General features: G+C 37.2%; 1 protein-coding gene across 2 annotated transcripts in view; it reads right to left on the bottom strand.

Annotated features, from left to right (window-relative positions):
• Positions 1-14,396, bottom strand: part of LOC145680349 (uncharacterized) — a 46,709-nt gene extending 32,313 nt beyond the window's left edge. For both annotated transcript variants that reach the window (XM_081750745.1, XM_081750743.1), the window contains exons 1-2: positions 14,249-14,396; positions 11,169-11,239 (exon numbers count right to left, since the gene is read on the bottom strand). In XM_081750745.1, the coding sequence (XP_081606871.1) occupies positions 11,169-11,206 (38 nt within the window). In that variant the 5' untranslated portion in view covers positions 11,207-11,239; positions 14,249-14,396. The remainder of the gene's footprint in view (positions 1-11,168; positions 11,240-14,248) is intronic.
• Between the last annotated feature and the right edge of the window lie 1,687 nt (positions 14,397-16,083).

Raw genomic sequence — 16,083 nt, 5'->3', positions numbered from 1 at the left:
TAACTCGAAATGACGGAGTAGATACTAAATTCAATTAAACTATGCATAGTGTTCAAATAAGCTAGAAATGACTGACTGATGTTCGTAGGGAGCATTTTATTCTAAATAGAAAGCATGTGTATCTAATAAATAAATAAATAAATAAATTATTTCCAGCAATTTAACACTGCATCCAGCAGCCTAAAATTTTACTGCACATGACACGTAACAGTACAAAGAGAGGAGAGTCTTTCTATTTCAAATATGCCCCTGCTGGCGCTGCTGTCGATGTAGGTTTTCCCCTACTTCCCTCGAAAGAGGAGAGACAAGTTGCCGTGCCCGAGATCCTTCAATAGTTGGATATGAACAGCGTTCATTTACCGGACTTCGCTATGCACTGTCTTGTTAGCCATTCTAAGTAGCCTACGATCTTCACTCGTCATGACCAAACGACTGAATGACAAATTGGCAACACAGCCGAAGTCATTCACTTCTTTCCCGAAAACCAAGCAAAGGTTTCCTTCGTAAGAAGGCGGCGGGGGTGGGGTAGAAGTATGTTTCACATATTTTCCGAGGGCACACTTGAAATAGAAAGGCTCTAGTCACTATCTAATGAGTAGATAAATTACTAAATATATTTTAAGTTAATACATTTTGATAGTCTACCATATTATTGTGATTGCACATGACTTAGCGAGATTTTGTCCAAGCTGTCAATCAATAATTATGTCTTTCATCGCATAACACACTTATCACAATCTAAATCCATTTTTCTATTTTCGCGAACGTAACTAAAGCATATCGCAAGGATCCCCACATCACAACAGACGCACGTGTCAACTCAACACGTGCAATTATTTATAAACAACATAGCAGACAGCAATCAAATGCAGAGGACACCGAGGAACGCCGAAAGCAGACGCACATTACGGAAGGACCCGAGGAGGACAAATAAAAGGAGGAACACCGAGGGACTCAGCATCAGTCGTCCAACTGATCAAATCACCTACACCGCCCTGAGGTCACACTGGACTAGGGATCCTCTCAACAACAAAGCCTTGCGAAGCTGCCTTGAGCTGAGGGGGCTATCCTTCCAAACCCACCGAACCGGCAGGTGCCTTGGAGACTGCCTTGAGAGAAGGAGCACCGTGCAAAACACCTATACTCCTCTACTTGGACATTAACAAGGAAACAGCATTCTCTTTGTAATCAAAGATGTTTTGTATTTATTTAAATTTTGTAATAAAATTGGTGAAGGGATAAATCTCGGTCCATTATTGACTCTACCAAAATCATTACAATATTTAAAACACTTTGTAAATTGGTAAAAATGAAAATGAAATCTTTCAGTTTTACGTCCCACGGTTATGCCGGTTAGGCTTAAGGAGACGGTGATGATGAGAAATGAATGAAAAATGGTGGAATTAATAAAGTGGGAGGAAACGGGAGAACCCGAGAAAATCCACGAGCACGGTGTTTGTACACCACAAAATCCACACGGCGCGAGCTGGAATTGAACCAGGGACCCCAAGCACCAAAGGTGAACGCTCTACCACTGAGCCACCGCGCCCCCTTTGTAAATTGGTGTATTTTTACCTTTCAGAATTTTCTCTTTAATTTGTATATATCCTTATTACCTGCAATAACTCGCCCACATTTTTCTTGCCATGACATTTCTTGAGTATTTTGGGGTGAAGCTTGATCGAAATTCATTTTTTGTTAGTTTTAAATTTTTAGGACGGAGAGAAACCTTTATTGAACAGGAAATTTATGTAAATATTTCACCGAAATCCTCATGTTGAAGAAAATCCAAAGAATAGACATCAGGCATTTAAGCTATAATATAGGCAAAACAGAACGAAATACATAAAATAAATTTTGTTGAACCTTGAAACTAAAGTATAGACCCCCTTAACGACCCCCTATTGTTAAGAAATAAGCATGTGCTTAACATCCGCTCTCTATTAATGATACTGATTAATTGGAAAAATAATTTTCCATACTAAGACTATTGAGCAGGATCTACTGTTTACAGTGGGGTACAAACCATTACTTGGTTTTACTCAAGGCAAGCACCAACCGGGGGTCGAACCTGGAACCACAAAAATACTAACATGTGGATTAGCCACTTGGCCACGAAGTGGCACTACCAGCAGGTACCTCTTAGTATAACATTTGGAACAGAAGTATAACCAACGAAAATACATTTGGAAGAATTTCATTACTTTACTATTGGACGAGAGAGTAACAATATCGTTGTGTGCATATGCTACTGAGTCTTACCTGGTCTCAGGGGCACAGAGCACACTTAACGTTCTTGTTTAGATGAGGTTTCCGTACCTGCAAACCTAGAACGTATCTTCATTTTTATGTTGTTAGGGAGAGCATTTTGGGTGAATAAAAGGTACACAGATTTCGAGGAGGAAATGTGTAAGTATAAAGGACACATTCATTCACAGCAAAGGCAGTGTATAAGGCTTTAATGCGAGTGCCTTTGTTTTCTAAAACGAATCTAATTTGAAATTTAGTTTCCGATAAAATTTTGGGTTAGTGTTGGACTGGAAGCAACACAGCCTAAAAGGAAACATTCAGATATGAGGGCAGAACGGTGGGTATATGTAATAGAAACTGCAACTGACTCGGATTTGTCAATAAATGAGTACTACTTACCGATTCTATCCATTCCAGTTCGTTGTAGTCGGTATTAACACTCACACTAACACTTATTGGAGGTTGTTCAGTGACACTTGTCTTAGTCCGAAAAATGAGGCGGGAAGGTTTCTAGTCCATTAAACATCTAAATTGCTTGGAGATTAGCCCTGGGCGACGACCAATTAGGAATCTGGACTCCAGCATCGTAGACTGCAAGGCAACCATCTCTTCCTTCTTTTCTGTACGGGCGATGTTTTCGGCAATTTTCCCTCCTTTGGGAGGACCACGAGGGTGTCTCCTAAGGTTCTGAAGTACCCTAAAAGTCTATGACAGTCCTTTTCTCATTTTGGGTATTTTCTTCTTCATATTCGTATATGCTTTAGTAACAAAGTAAGACAAATCAGAGTATCTCGCACACAGAGATGTTGCGCGGTTGAATTTTCGTGGTAAAAAGATTAGTGTTACAAGTTGTTGCTTCTATTTGTAACTTCGCTTGGCGTTGTTCGAAGGATCTGGCGTCTCTATCTCAGCAAATCAATTGCTTGCGATGAGAACGTTCTCTTCAATGTGTTTCCATCTTATGTCTGCAGTTTCATTGTATGTTTTTTTTTTTTTTTTCTATCTTCTGCTCTATCTGCATGTTTGCTTCCGGCTAATGTTGAACGATTGAAAGCTAATTGCATGAGACTCGAAAAGTAATCGTTTCTATGCAACGGAAATTAAATTTAGAATAATCGCGTTTCTTGATTATTCCCTTTTTACTCTTTCTAATTTATTTCTGTTTTCTTTTTAGAAATTACAAATTAGATGAGTTTTATGATATGAAAGCGAGAAATGGAAGAAAACACGTCAGAGAAAAAAGAAACAGGGTAGGAACATGGAACGTATTGCAAAGTTCTACACGTGCTGGCTGTAAACAAACTTCAGATGACAACGACGACGAAGACATGAACGATCGTCAAGTAACGAAGATTAATGCAGTCAGCAATATTTCTAGATCAGCGTTTCCCAACCTTTCTCAACTTACGGCACACTACGGGTGTAAGTTTAATTCTCGCGGCACACTTATATATATTTTATATTTTATTTATAAATATAAAACAGAGTGGTATTTTTTCTGTGATTACAGAGAAGAAAGCTCAATCACTGGTTTTCTCCCGTGGTAAATCATTATGCTTATTTTTCATTCTAATTTAAAAATAGAAAACAATTGCAATGAAATATTGGACTCAAGTTTTTTAAAAATACGCTTCCTTTTTCGAAAACTGTATCAAACATTTTACTAAGAAGGAAGATCACTAGATACTTGTATTGTCGAAAGGATTGAATGACATTTTAAATTTTCAAGTTACGAAATAGTCTGCAACAATAAAGAAGCAATAATGGTCATAACAAAGATAACAAATACTTTTTTCAACATTAGAAATATACGAATTAGTCCCAGAAGCGACAGTCCTATTAGCGACAGGAACTGTTAACTGTCCTATGAGCGACCGATTCATTTACATTGAGATGATGGAAGATGATATGATTTAATCTCGTAAGATATGTTTGCCTCTGGCGTTATTAGCGCCCGAACAACCTTGGTATGAAATATGTACGTGCCAGTAATACTGTACCTCAAATATATTTTTCCTCTACTGTGAGTGCAAATAAAACTTATTTTGAGTTAGATTTGACATAAAACATATCAAACAACGAGACAACAGGGATATTTCCATGAAAAGTGTATTCCCATGTAATTATTGAAAATACAGTTGTAATATCCCTTCTTCAAAAGCTCTGTTTTCTGTACTTAATTTGATTCAAATCTAATTACTTACTGAGCACAAACGTGTAACAGTTTCGCCAACTATCTACTTCTTAGACTTTCTAAGACACTGTGAATAAAATGAAAAAAAAAAAAAAAGTCAATGATAAAAGACAGCTTTTGAGATCCCTTACATCTGATTGGATATTCTCAACCAATCCCACCAATTACAATGCAGTTCACTCTAAACAATCCAAAAGGTAAACAAACTCTTTAAACTACCTTCCCCCCATATTGTAAGCTACTAAAACGTAAACTAATTGCTTAATTTGTCTTCCTCCCTTGTTTTGACTTATACATAAAAGCTTGTCGTATAGCAATCTGAAATAATCCCGTATAACTAAACGAACTATTAAGTCCTGCGACGAATTTGTAACTTGTGTAATTTCTTCGAATACACCGTGTTTTCAGATTTCTTTGATATCCTCAAGTGGTGAACACTCTCTCTCCATGGGCGCCCGATGGGAAGGCAGGGATCGCCCCCCTGGCTCACGAAAATGTATACGTAATATAGCAAACACGTATATTAAGTACCAGATATACCAGACGTGATACAACAACCATGAAGATGCCCCTCCCTAGAAAATTTTATTCGGGCGCCCCTACCTCTTTCTGATTTCTTTCTCATGTCATAAACATATTCAATCTAAATTTACGCTCCGCATCATTTTAAAATGAAATTTTAAATTATATTAGAATCATAGACAAAGGCGGAGCTACTCTAAATATTTAGTTAGTTTTCCCTTTGGTATAGTCAGTGTATTCATAGAAATTAATTCAAAAATATACTATTAGGAAAAACGTATAAAATATTGTTAATGTAATGAGAGCAGTCTTATGTATTAAATTCAGGTAGAGCAAAATTTTTCATAGTACATTTTGTTAGGTTCTAAATCACATTAGCATGAAACAAGTTAAAGAAGAGAGAACCTTTTCTTATTCCATTATATTAGTATGAACGAATCGGTGACTCATAGCGCAGTTAACAGATCGAATCGGTCGCTCATAGGACAGTTAACAGTTTCTGTCGCTAATAGGACTGTCGCAAGCGGGAGGACACCGAAATATACCTAGGTATAGAAAATTAACAGGGTATGAAACTTAAAATTGTATATTCATAGTAGATGTTCATAGTAATGTGAAATGCAAATATACATTTTCCCGTACGTTTCGCAATTTGATTGCTATAGAATTAATGATTTTGTTTCGATTTCCTCGCGGCACACCAGCAGCCCATTCACGGCACACCAGTGTGCCGCGGCACACCGGTTGGGAAACGCTGTTCTAGATAAAAGGAGCCAGAACAGCATAGAAGGCATCAATCTCCACCAATTGATCATCACCTCCATTCTCTAGGACGTCTAGTCTCTGAGAACTCCTTTACTCTTATCACTCTCTAGGACATCTGGTCTGAGAGCTCCTTTATTCTTATCACTCTCTAGGACGCCTGGTCTCTGAGAGCTCCTTTATTCTTATCACTCTCTAGGACGCCTGGTCTCTGAGAACTTCTTTATTCTTATCACTCTCTAGGACGCCTGGTCTCTGAGAACTCCTTTATTCTTATCACTCTCTAGGACGCCTGGTCTCTGAGAACTCCTTTATTCTTATCACTCTCTAGGACGCCTGGTCTGAGAGCTCCTTTATTCTTATCACTCTCTAGGACGCCTGGTCTCTGAGAGCTCCTTTATTCTTATCACTCTCTAGGACGCCTGGTCTCTGAGAACTTCTTTATTCTTATCACTCTCTAGGACGCCTGGTCTCTGAGAACTCCTTTATTCTTATCACTCTCTAGGACGCCTGGTCTCTGAGAACTCCTTTATTCTTATCACTCTCTAGGACGCCTGGTCTCTGAGAACTCCTTTATTCTTATCACTCTCTAGGACACCTGGTCTCAGAGAACTCCTTTATTCTTATCACTCTCTAGGACGCCTGGTCTCTGAGAGCTCCTTTATTCTTATCACTCTCTAGGACGCCTGGTCTCTGAGAACTCCTTTATTCTTATCACTCTCTAGGACGCCTGGTCTCTGAGAACTCCTTTATTCTTATCACTCTCTAGGACACCTGGTCTCTGAGAGCTCCTTTATTCTTATCACTCTCTAGGACACCTGTCTCTAAGAACTCCATTATCCCTATCACTCTCTAGGACGCCTGGTCTCTGAGAGGTAACTATAAACATTCCTTGGCCGCAAAATGCCTTGGATCCTGTCTACTAATAGACATGGTCTCTGGGTTTCTACAAACTCACCGACAAACCACCAAATATCTAAGAGGGAATTATGCTTGAACGGTAATTATTATTATTACTGTATATATATATAAAAAAAAAATTATAATAAAAGATGATTGGGAAAGTCCAAAATTTCTGTGTACCACTTTTAGCTCTACCCTTACAGTATGCATCATATTACGAGACAGAAAATTAGATAATCTAAGTTTCGGAAATTAAATTGGGAAGTAACGAGGAACTGAGAAGCGAAGGATGTTTTACTCAGGTAACGTTGTGAGAGTGGTTTATTTAGGCGGGCGTAATAACAGTAATGCTGCGTAAGTGCCTGAAAGAGAGTGCAATAAAAGTCGAGTTTTGATTTTAAGACTGAAAAGAAAAAAGAACGATCTATTAGTAATATGGACATACCAAACACAGAAGAAGTAAAGGAAATTTCAGAGAAAACAGAAGTAATCATAAATGGGAGAAGAGGAGTGCGTATGTAATTCTAATTGGAGAATTTAATTAATGTTTTGCTGGTCAAGAACGAGAAGAAAGTGTCGCGAACAATTACGGTTTGAGCGAAAGAAATGGAAGAAAAGAATGGCAGACACAAATCACTCATAATCAGTAACAGAAGAAAAAAAGATACATATGTTAAACGTGAATAGATAGCCAGAAATATAAAATAGGCCACTTTACGACTCAGAAAAGATTCCGGAAGAACTTATAGAAGACGCCCCGAGGCCACATTTTCTCTGATCATAAACTTACACTGATCGAAGTGGATATCCAACTGAAAAAATCAGGCGGAAGGAAAGTAGTGAATAAGTAGTTGGATACAGTAAAAATGAAGAACAAAGAAATCGGTTTATATATATACATATATATATATATTAGGGTGGTCCAAATTTATATGGGGAAAAATAAATTTAGGAATTTCTTTGGACTCACCCCCTAAAATGGTTCCATATGGAACCAAATTAAGCCAGGAGAAAAATTAGATCCATTGAATAATTTTAAAAGGTGTCCCAAACGACCTAAAATTTTGAATGCGTTTACAATACATAGTGTATGGGGAAAAGCTGGAATAAACTCTCGTAATTTTAAAACGGCTCAAGGGAATGAAAAGATGTCTTGGATAATGGAACTAGAGGAAGAGACCAACCTAATCTTGTATACGTTATCATGGCGGCCGTCTTGAAGTCCGCCATCTTGAATTCAGGTCAAAATTTTTAAATAGGAAGATGGTCATGTGACATATCTTTTTGAGGTAGCATTTCACCAGATGCACAAATCTGGTATTATTTTCAAGTTACCTATATACATGTAAGAGTTATCACGTATGAAAAACAAAATGTTCATGTAATGTTATTTTATTGCAGTTATGGAACACAGATATGTAAGAATTTTGGAAGTCCTTTACATAAACTGAAACAAACTGCTTGTTTCGCTTTCAACTACAAATAAGTTTTTTTTTTTTTTTTTTTTTCATCAAGATGATTCATAGACCATTATGAGGAAAAAGAAAAATTATAACTTGGAAGAAATTGAAATATCCCTTATTTATGTAGTATCTTTTTGGTAAGCTATGAATCTTATTTGCTACATAGTTCACTTTGTCGCATATAGGAAAAGATTGTCTGTGGGTCTTTATTATCTGCAAAAGAAACTGTTTGTGCTCCTCATTTTTCGTAAGAACGTTGTTGTAATCTTCTATTAGTTACACTCCCCTTTCTGCACACCGTTTGTTACGTGGATGAATTAAACTATTGTCTTTCCTTGAAGATAGTCATTGTTATTTGGCCACACTCAAGAAACTCTTCGGGTATTTTAAATCTCTCGAGGAAAATTTGTTTGTTGTAACAAAATCCCTGATTTCTCTTTTCACAAGAATTTTTATGGTATCATCTCTTGCGTCAAGCCTCTTTGCTGCTTCACGATTTCCCCTTATAGTTTTAATTCTTTCAACCATTTTTTGCTTTTCCATTATGATAACTCCATCATCAAAAAACCCCAATGCTACGTGTTCCTCCGTCAAGTACCAGAGTCGGCGTGAAAATTTAGAAAGAGCCACTTCAGATAATTCAGCATCTATTTGTCTCAAAAATTGTAGATCTTGTAATGGTGAATGGGATGTTTGATCACATTTAAGCCAACTGTGAACATATAGTCGGATCGGAAAGTGCATACTTTCCGAAGACCCGTTTCTATTTGCTTCGTTAAACGAAATTGTTGGCGAAAGAGAAATATTTTAAATAGTAGCTTGCTTTTCCCATCCACCTTACATGGTGAATTGCTCCAGGCAAACGAAAGAAAACTCCTCGAGGAGGTATGCCACCAAGAATATGAAGGTCAGTTCTAAAAATTCCCTGTAATCTTCTCTGCAGTGTCCTGCTTCTACAAGTTTGATAGCAAAATTCAACACTTCATTTCTTACATCGGAGATATTGTTTGTTACATCATCATCATCAATTCCTGTTAGTGCAATCTATACTAGACCACTCGTTCTGAAAACACTTCAATAGGAGAACGTCCGGTCCAGATGCAAACGAAACACAACAGTTATCAAATACACATTTTAAAACTAATTCATGAATGTGGTGTCTACAAGGAAGGTATAGAAGGTTATTTTGGAGCTACTGCCCTAGCAGAATGCAAGGACCGTTGACAAGATCCATATTGCAAGGAGTAGTGTCACAATAAACTGCCTGCACGAACTTTACCAAGTTCCATTCTTCAAGCGAATGTACTATAGTAGAATCAATATGTTCTTCTCTTGATGACGACAAAATGGGAATACCAATTAGCCTCTCATGACCATCTCCTGTAATAATTATTGATAACCTGCCGGCAGTCTCCCTGCCAGTCAAATTCAGCAGTAGTTTTCCGTTCCAATGCACAACTAACGCACTTGATGCACTCTGAAATTGTTTCTTGTAGTTCTGTGCAACTTCACTACAGGTTTTCTCTCAGCATCGGTGAATGGAAGACCCATTTATTGCTAGTTCCTCTACATTATGGCCTAATGCTTCTGCTGTCGCTGTCAGAATATGTATTGTTGCTCTATGAGTGATCTTTTATCGATTAAGAGCAACACTAGTCTTTGAGTAATAAAATTAGTTTTTCCCCCTTTTACATCTCTTGGACGGTCCGGGCACACACGCATTCGTATTTACATTTTCTCTAACATTCTTAACTGGGTTTTCCTCTTCATTACTTGAACTGCTCCATGTCTTTTGACGTATAAAGTTCAAACAAATTATTTTCAGGAGTGCATTTTCTTTTGCGTTCCTCTTTCGTTTGAAGCCGTGCATATCCCTTTCGTTCTTTTCACGCTAAACTCATGTCTTTACTTTTAGTCGTGTAAGAATTATTAATCTGAAAAGGAGAAATCTTTTCACAGGTAATAATTCTTACATGACTAAAGCTAGTGATCTTTAAAATAGTGCCAGATATGTGCTTCTGGTAAAACGATACCTCAAAACGATATGTCACATGACCCTCTTTCTATTTAAAAATTTTTACCTGAATCAAAGATGGCGGATTTCAAGATGGCCGCAATGGCAATACTATACAAAATTAGATATACAAAATAGATTACAATATATATATATAAAATATTGAAGAAATACAGATCGAATAGATGCACATAACAAGCGGCGGAAGCATATTAAATTTTGCATGGATCGTAACTAGTAAAGTATAACGGAAAAAAACCGCTAAAAGCAACGGGTAGGGAAAAGACGTTTCAGAAATTTTGGGGTAGGGAAGGCATTTAAATAGAATAATGCAGAGAATAGCCAAAAGATAACTAGGAAATGAAATAACGAAATACGAAGGGGAACAAAACATTGGAAGAATTTTACTAAAGAAAATATGAGGACATAGAATTATAAAAATAGGGAAATATGAAGAAATCTACAAAAAAGTTAAATGTACGAAAATTCGGAGGAAATAAGGGAGTATTACGGTGACCGTAGAAAATACGAATAGGGAAAGGTAACCGAGCGAGGGGACCTTAGTTCGATTCCTGGTCATGTGAGTTCATGATGGACACATCATGTCCGTTTGTTTTCTCGGGGTTCTGCCGTTTCCTCTCACATTACCATTCCGCAATTATTTCATGAACATTGATATGCATCTACTATTCATCTTGTTTAGCCTAAACAGCATAATTGTGGAACCTAAAACTAGAAATTCTATTTAAGATTAGGAATTAGATTTCTGGCCTTTCGGTACCGGTATCTATGACTATTAGTTAGCTCGTCACTATGAATGATGACGTCCTTCGGCTACTCACTACCCAGGGAATTGGGGAAGGAAGTAAACGGATTAGAACTATTATGTTAATTACTATCCCGGCATTTGCCTGGTGTGAATGACGAAAACGTCGCACAGAAAAGATGGCCTGAAAAAGCTTTCACACTTTTTCGATCGAGTATCCCCACCGGGAATCAAACCCAGGACCGCTCGTTCTGTATTAGAGAAAAGTGAAGAGAAAAACATGTACATATATACCTGGACATATCCAAAGTCCCTCTCTCGCCTTCTGCCATTCTCCGACTTCTACCTTTCTTGCAGGCTTCTACCTACGAAAGAAAATGACTTTAATGAAAGCAAATATAACAAAATGAAATAATAGCAAGGTTCGGAAGGAGACTGCCAGTAAAGCCAATCAAATTGAAATGATGAATTCTGAACTTAACCTCAACTAACCTGATGCTTGTGAATACAGAAACTACAGAGACAATATAAAAACACACAAATTGTGCATGAATTATCGCGTTTTAATTTCTTTTTAATGGAATCTATGAATGAAATATAATCCTCTAGGTAGATAATCGCCTTCGGAACTTTTTCCAATAATAAACAACAAAAACTAGGAGTAATTTGTACTCTGACACTTTTTTTTTTTTTCCTGTTGGTCTCCGGGAAACTGAGAAACGCAATACATGAAACGACTTTTCAATCTCATCTCCCGCCAAGTGGGCTTTGTGATGGACAAATATCATGTATGGGTTTTCCCCGTTTGGTTCCGATTTCTTTATTCCACGGTTAACATTCATCTCATTACCACCGTCTCCCCTAGCCTCGGACCATAAGCCCATGGGACCTAAACTTAAAACCATTATTTTTGGAATTTAATCTAATCTATACTTCGATTTCAATTTCAATGATTTTTTTTAGTTTGAATAAAGACCGACAACGACTAATGTTGTCCTCAGAAAAGTACAAGCCGAGACAACGCCTTAAGCGCAGGAACGGGCGCTATTTCTAGTCACCATCAAATATAGCACCTTTAGTACTTTATAGTATGCAGTGGGTCTGCATAGTTTTTTCCATACAAATTTCCCTTACACTACATCATGTGTATTCATAATTTTTATATATTCCTTTTGGGTGTTTTACTGTAAGACTCTAATGAAAACCCAGTTTCCTAGAATTTTACTTTTCTCCTCAGGTATTTCAATATTCGACCTAAAAAGGCCTTAAAAGTAAAGAAACTGAAAAGCAGTTACATATTTAAATGTGAACACTGTAGTGATGGTTGGAATGCAGCATGAAAACTACCAACCTAGTGTTGTTAGCGAAATCCCAATTTACGTGTACACTCATTGTCGCTCACATGCCTGTTCTGTACACGCACAACCACGCAGGCACACCAACTTTGCCCTGTGCTGACTCGGCTAGATAGCATTCGTGCTTGGGGCTTATATTTAGAAGAAGAGGACTAAATGTTTAGATGGAGTACTTATTGAAAATACTAATCTGACAGAAATTAGGGAAATTGTAACATATTTTCGATTCGAAAAAAGGCTAGCCTCCATCAACTAATTATCAGCCACTTAGCACAAGGGGATTTAATTTTTAAACTACTTTTTATGGCATATATTAGGACACAGTATGTAATACAAAACTAACCTCGTAAAGAGAATCTGCACCGAGGAATGCAACTCTCTTCTTGATAGACATTTTAATGACATTGAATTTCGTGATAAATTACAAAATTTTACCGTTTTTGAATCTGAATATTTTGGATCCACTCTGTGGCAAAAGCCATTTAATTTTATATCCTTGGTTTCCGATGCTTTTAACTACAAAATATTAATTTTCATGCTTGGTTATTCTTGACTAGCACCAACTCAATTCGTCATTCAGGAATTCTTGGGGTAAATGTTTAGCAGAAGGGGTCCAGACGTAAAAAAAAAAAATAAATAAAGCAAGATTTATAGGCAGGGATACAAGTCGAAGATAGGTTAGGTGGAAGAGCAGCCTACGGCTGAACCTCGCCTCATGAATAAAGGCATTTTCAATTCAATTCAACAAGTGGATCTGAAAAGGTAGGGAGACGGTAGGTAGCGGCATTACAACACGCCGTCCCCCTATCTATTTTTACCCATTGTAATTTCTTAGTAACTGGGAGGAAATCGTACATAATTTTTGGAGGTGAGAGAAAGGCATCCCCCGCACTTTTACCCCTGTTTACAGTAGAAATGGAAGATGCAAGTACTCCGGCCTAACATAACCTAACCAAATCTAACCTAAAGTAACGTGAACCTAATAATAATAGAAATAAGGGCATATATTCCGAAATTGGGCGTCCGCTTTCGTCAAGTTTTTTCACTGTTATCTCTTTCCACACTTTCTGCAATTTGTTATTAGGTTCATTAATCCGTGCTCTTCACAAACTTTTAAAAGATTTTGCTCTTTATCAATGTATTCCTTCACAAATGTTAAAACTGCTAGTTCACTGCCCTTGTACATTCGCCATGTTGGTAACATAAATGCTAGTTTCTTTCCCACAATGCAACTGTTCGGTTACCTTGCGCCAAGTAGTTCCCTCCGCTCGCCATATAGTCCTATGTTTATAACCGCTTATATATAAAAAATAAACATATTTTTCGAGACTCTTATATATTATCAAGCACACAAACGATCAAATTATCCATATATTTTCTGTAAATTTTAAAAATTTCGCCGGAAACGGACGCCCAACTTTGGAATTTAACCCGAAATAAGCGAAATTCTGTCATTTTTCGAAAATTATGATGGACCCCTACACTAACATAAACTAACCAAACCTAACCTAAACTGACCTAGGAAACCTGAATTAACCTAATGTAAACAGAAACTACCGAAATTGTAACATTTTTAGAAAAAATAGCTGAATCCCTTCTGCTAAACATTGTCCAGAGAAACCATTATCCATTGTTAATTGTTTCAGTACATCATTAAACAGAAAATTCGTGTAGTTTGTTCAAATAAAGTCATTCTCCAGAGATTAAAATGAATTGATTTAGGTTTTTCTACGAACTATTAATAAATGAAGTTATGAATACTTCAAAATATTATACTTTTCCCTAATGGTCATTTCTTTACCTTAAAATTTAAGTGCAGTTTTACTATACGGATCCATAGGTTATCAAATACATGGGAATATGTGGGAAGGCCTTTAATTTGCCCATTTTATGTTCAGAACAGAACCCTGCGGGGCTTCTAACCCGTTCCTACTCCTATTGCTACCACTACTACTTATACTATGGATCCGTGTAGTAAAACTGCACGAAAATTTATCTGTCTTCATTTATCATACTTACGTGCAATTTTCAATTCCTTCTTAATATTTTTGACAATAAGCAAGGGCTATTTTGACGAACAAGAACCATTATTTTGACGAACAAGAACAACCCTAAGCCATACAAGCAGACAGCAATTAGATTTTCCCGGTGAATTCCACTGGCAGCGTTACCAACTCAAAAAGTTTCTTCTTTAGTGTTTATTTTATATTGCCCGTGGAAACGTGAGGCCTCATTCCGTACCGCTTTGCTTCAAAGCAACACAACAGTTAGATCTTTGTTTGACTTGTAGTCAGCATAGTAGTTTCAGCTATTTATTACCTAGGTATATTATTTGCGTTGCGTTACGATCCGTAAATTTGGAAAGATTTTTAGGAATTGTGATTAAAGAATTTCCATTCCGTAGCGATTTGCGTAAACGCAATACAAAATCTGCGCTTTAGTTTGCAATAGTAGGTATGGCAGTTATAATTGAGTTTGCATGTTCTATCTCTCTTTCTCACTGTTTTAGTGTTCCAGGAAGCATCAGTGTGTTTTGCATTGCGATGCATATCTATGTTTTGCATTGCGTTACGCTAAACATTTCTTTTCTTTCTTTCCTTTTCTGTTCTATCTTATTTGACGTAACATAGATTTGTAAAATTTACAAAACAAATCTCTCAGGTTGCCACAAAAAAGGCATACATAAGTAATTAAAATATATGGGGACTTGCCTAATAATGTTTAAAAATGTTATCCAAAATGTATGCTTCAATCCACATAATAAGCTACAAGGAAGCCATGATCCATAGATTTATATATGAGTGCAGTGTGTTGAGTAATGATACATAACAATAAATTTGTCCGACAGGTAAAGCATCTAGTATGAGACACAATGAGCCTTATGGAGAGGCAGGCCGGTAGCCAGCCCAAAAATGTAGGGGGGAGGGCGGCTGAAGGTAAGGGGGCCCGATCCAATCATTTATAGTTCATCACCGTATTATAGTGCATTTGCAAGCCTACCGTGAAAATTTTAAGGGGCCCAGCGAAAATTTAGGGCCCCCCTAGACCCCCCTGGATACGGGCCTGTGGAGAGGGATTCTGACGTATGATTAGTGCCATACTAAAGAGTTCGACTAACATCTGCATTAGTCAGACCTTTAGTATGACGCTAATCATACTTCAAATGAGATGGAATGTGTTGCCACTATTCTCGTTTTCGTTTATAACACTATCGCTGACACACCCAACGAACATGTTCATCCAGCCCTGATTGAGTTAGGTACACTTGTTGCTATTAGTGACCACGTAACATAGATTACTTTGAGGTTTTGCACAGTCGTTTTTATGGCTTATGTCCGGGCCCTTTTGCCTTCCAGATATGTTTTTGGGAGGCACTGTTCCCCGGAGCTCTGAGAGTGCCATCCCAGAGGAAACCAAAATAATTAGCCTATAATATAATAATAAATAGAATAGTACCGTGTGAAAATAATATGTGCCCACTCCGAATACTATAAGTGTGCCCCCCAGAACATGTTTTTAAAGGAACACTGGTCTGGATGTTGTATTTATGCCCATAATTGTTAGGCTTCCCTAACATGATTCTGTATCCAGAAATGCAACTCCTCCCATAAGAAACAAGTTAAAAGGACTAAAAGTCGATTTCCTAATGAAAGAAGCATAAAGTCATGAATCCGTTTGTGATTGAGTGCGCAAAATTGCATAGCAGCTCTTTCTCTTTGGTATGTTTTCTATGATAATAGGGTTTTTAAAAATCCATCTATATTTAGGCATACCGTTTAATATTATTGCATTAGTATTGAAATTTATAATTTCACAAGATATATTGACTGCAAAATATGTTATGATTTTTTTTT

The sequence above is a fragment of the Thermobia domestica genome, chromosome 3 (genome assembly GCF_964235325.1).
Source record: "Thermobia domestica chromosome 3, izTheDome1.hap1.1, whole genome shotgun sequence".
In the NCBI taxonomy this organism is placed as follows: domain Eukaryota; kingdom Metazoa; phylum Arthropoda; class Insecta; order Zygentoma; family Lepismatidae; genus Thermobia; species Thermobia domestica.
The sequence above is the reverse complement of the archived record's forward strand: the minus strand, read 5'-3'. Positions and strand labels throughout refer to the sequence as shown.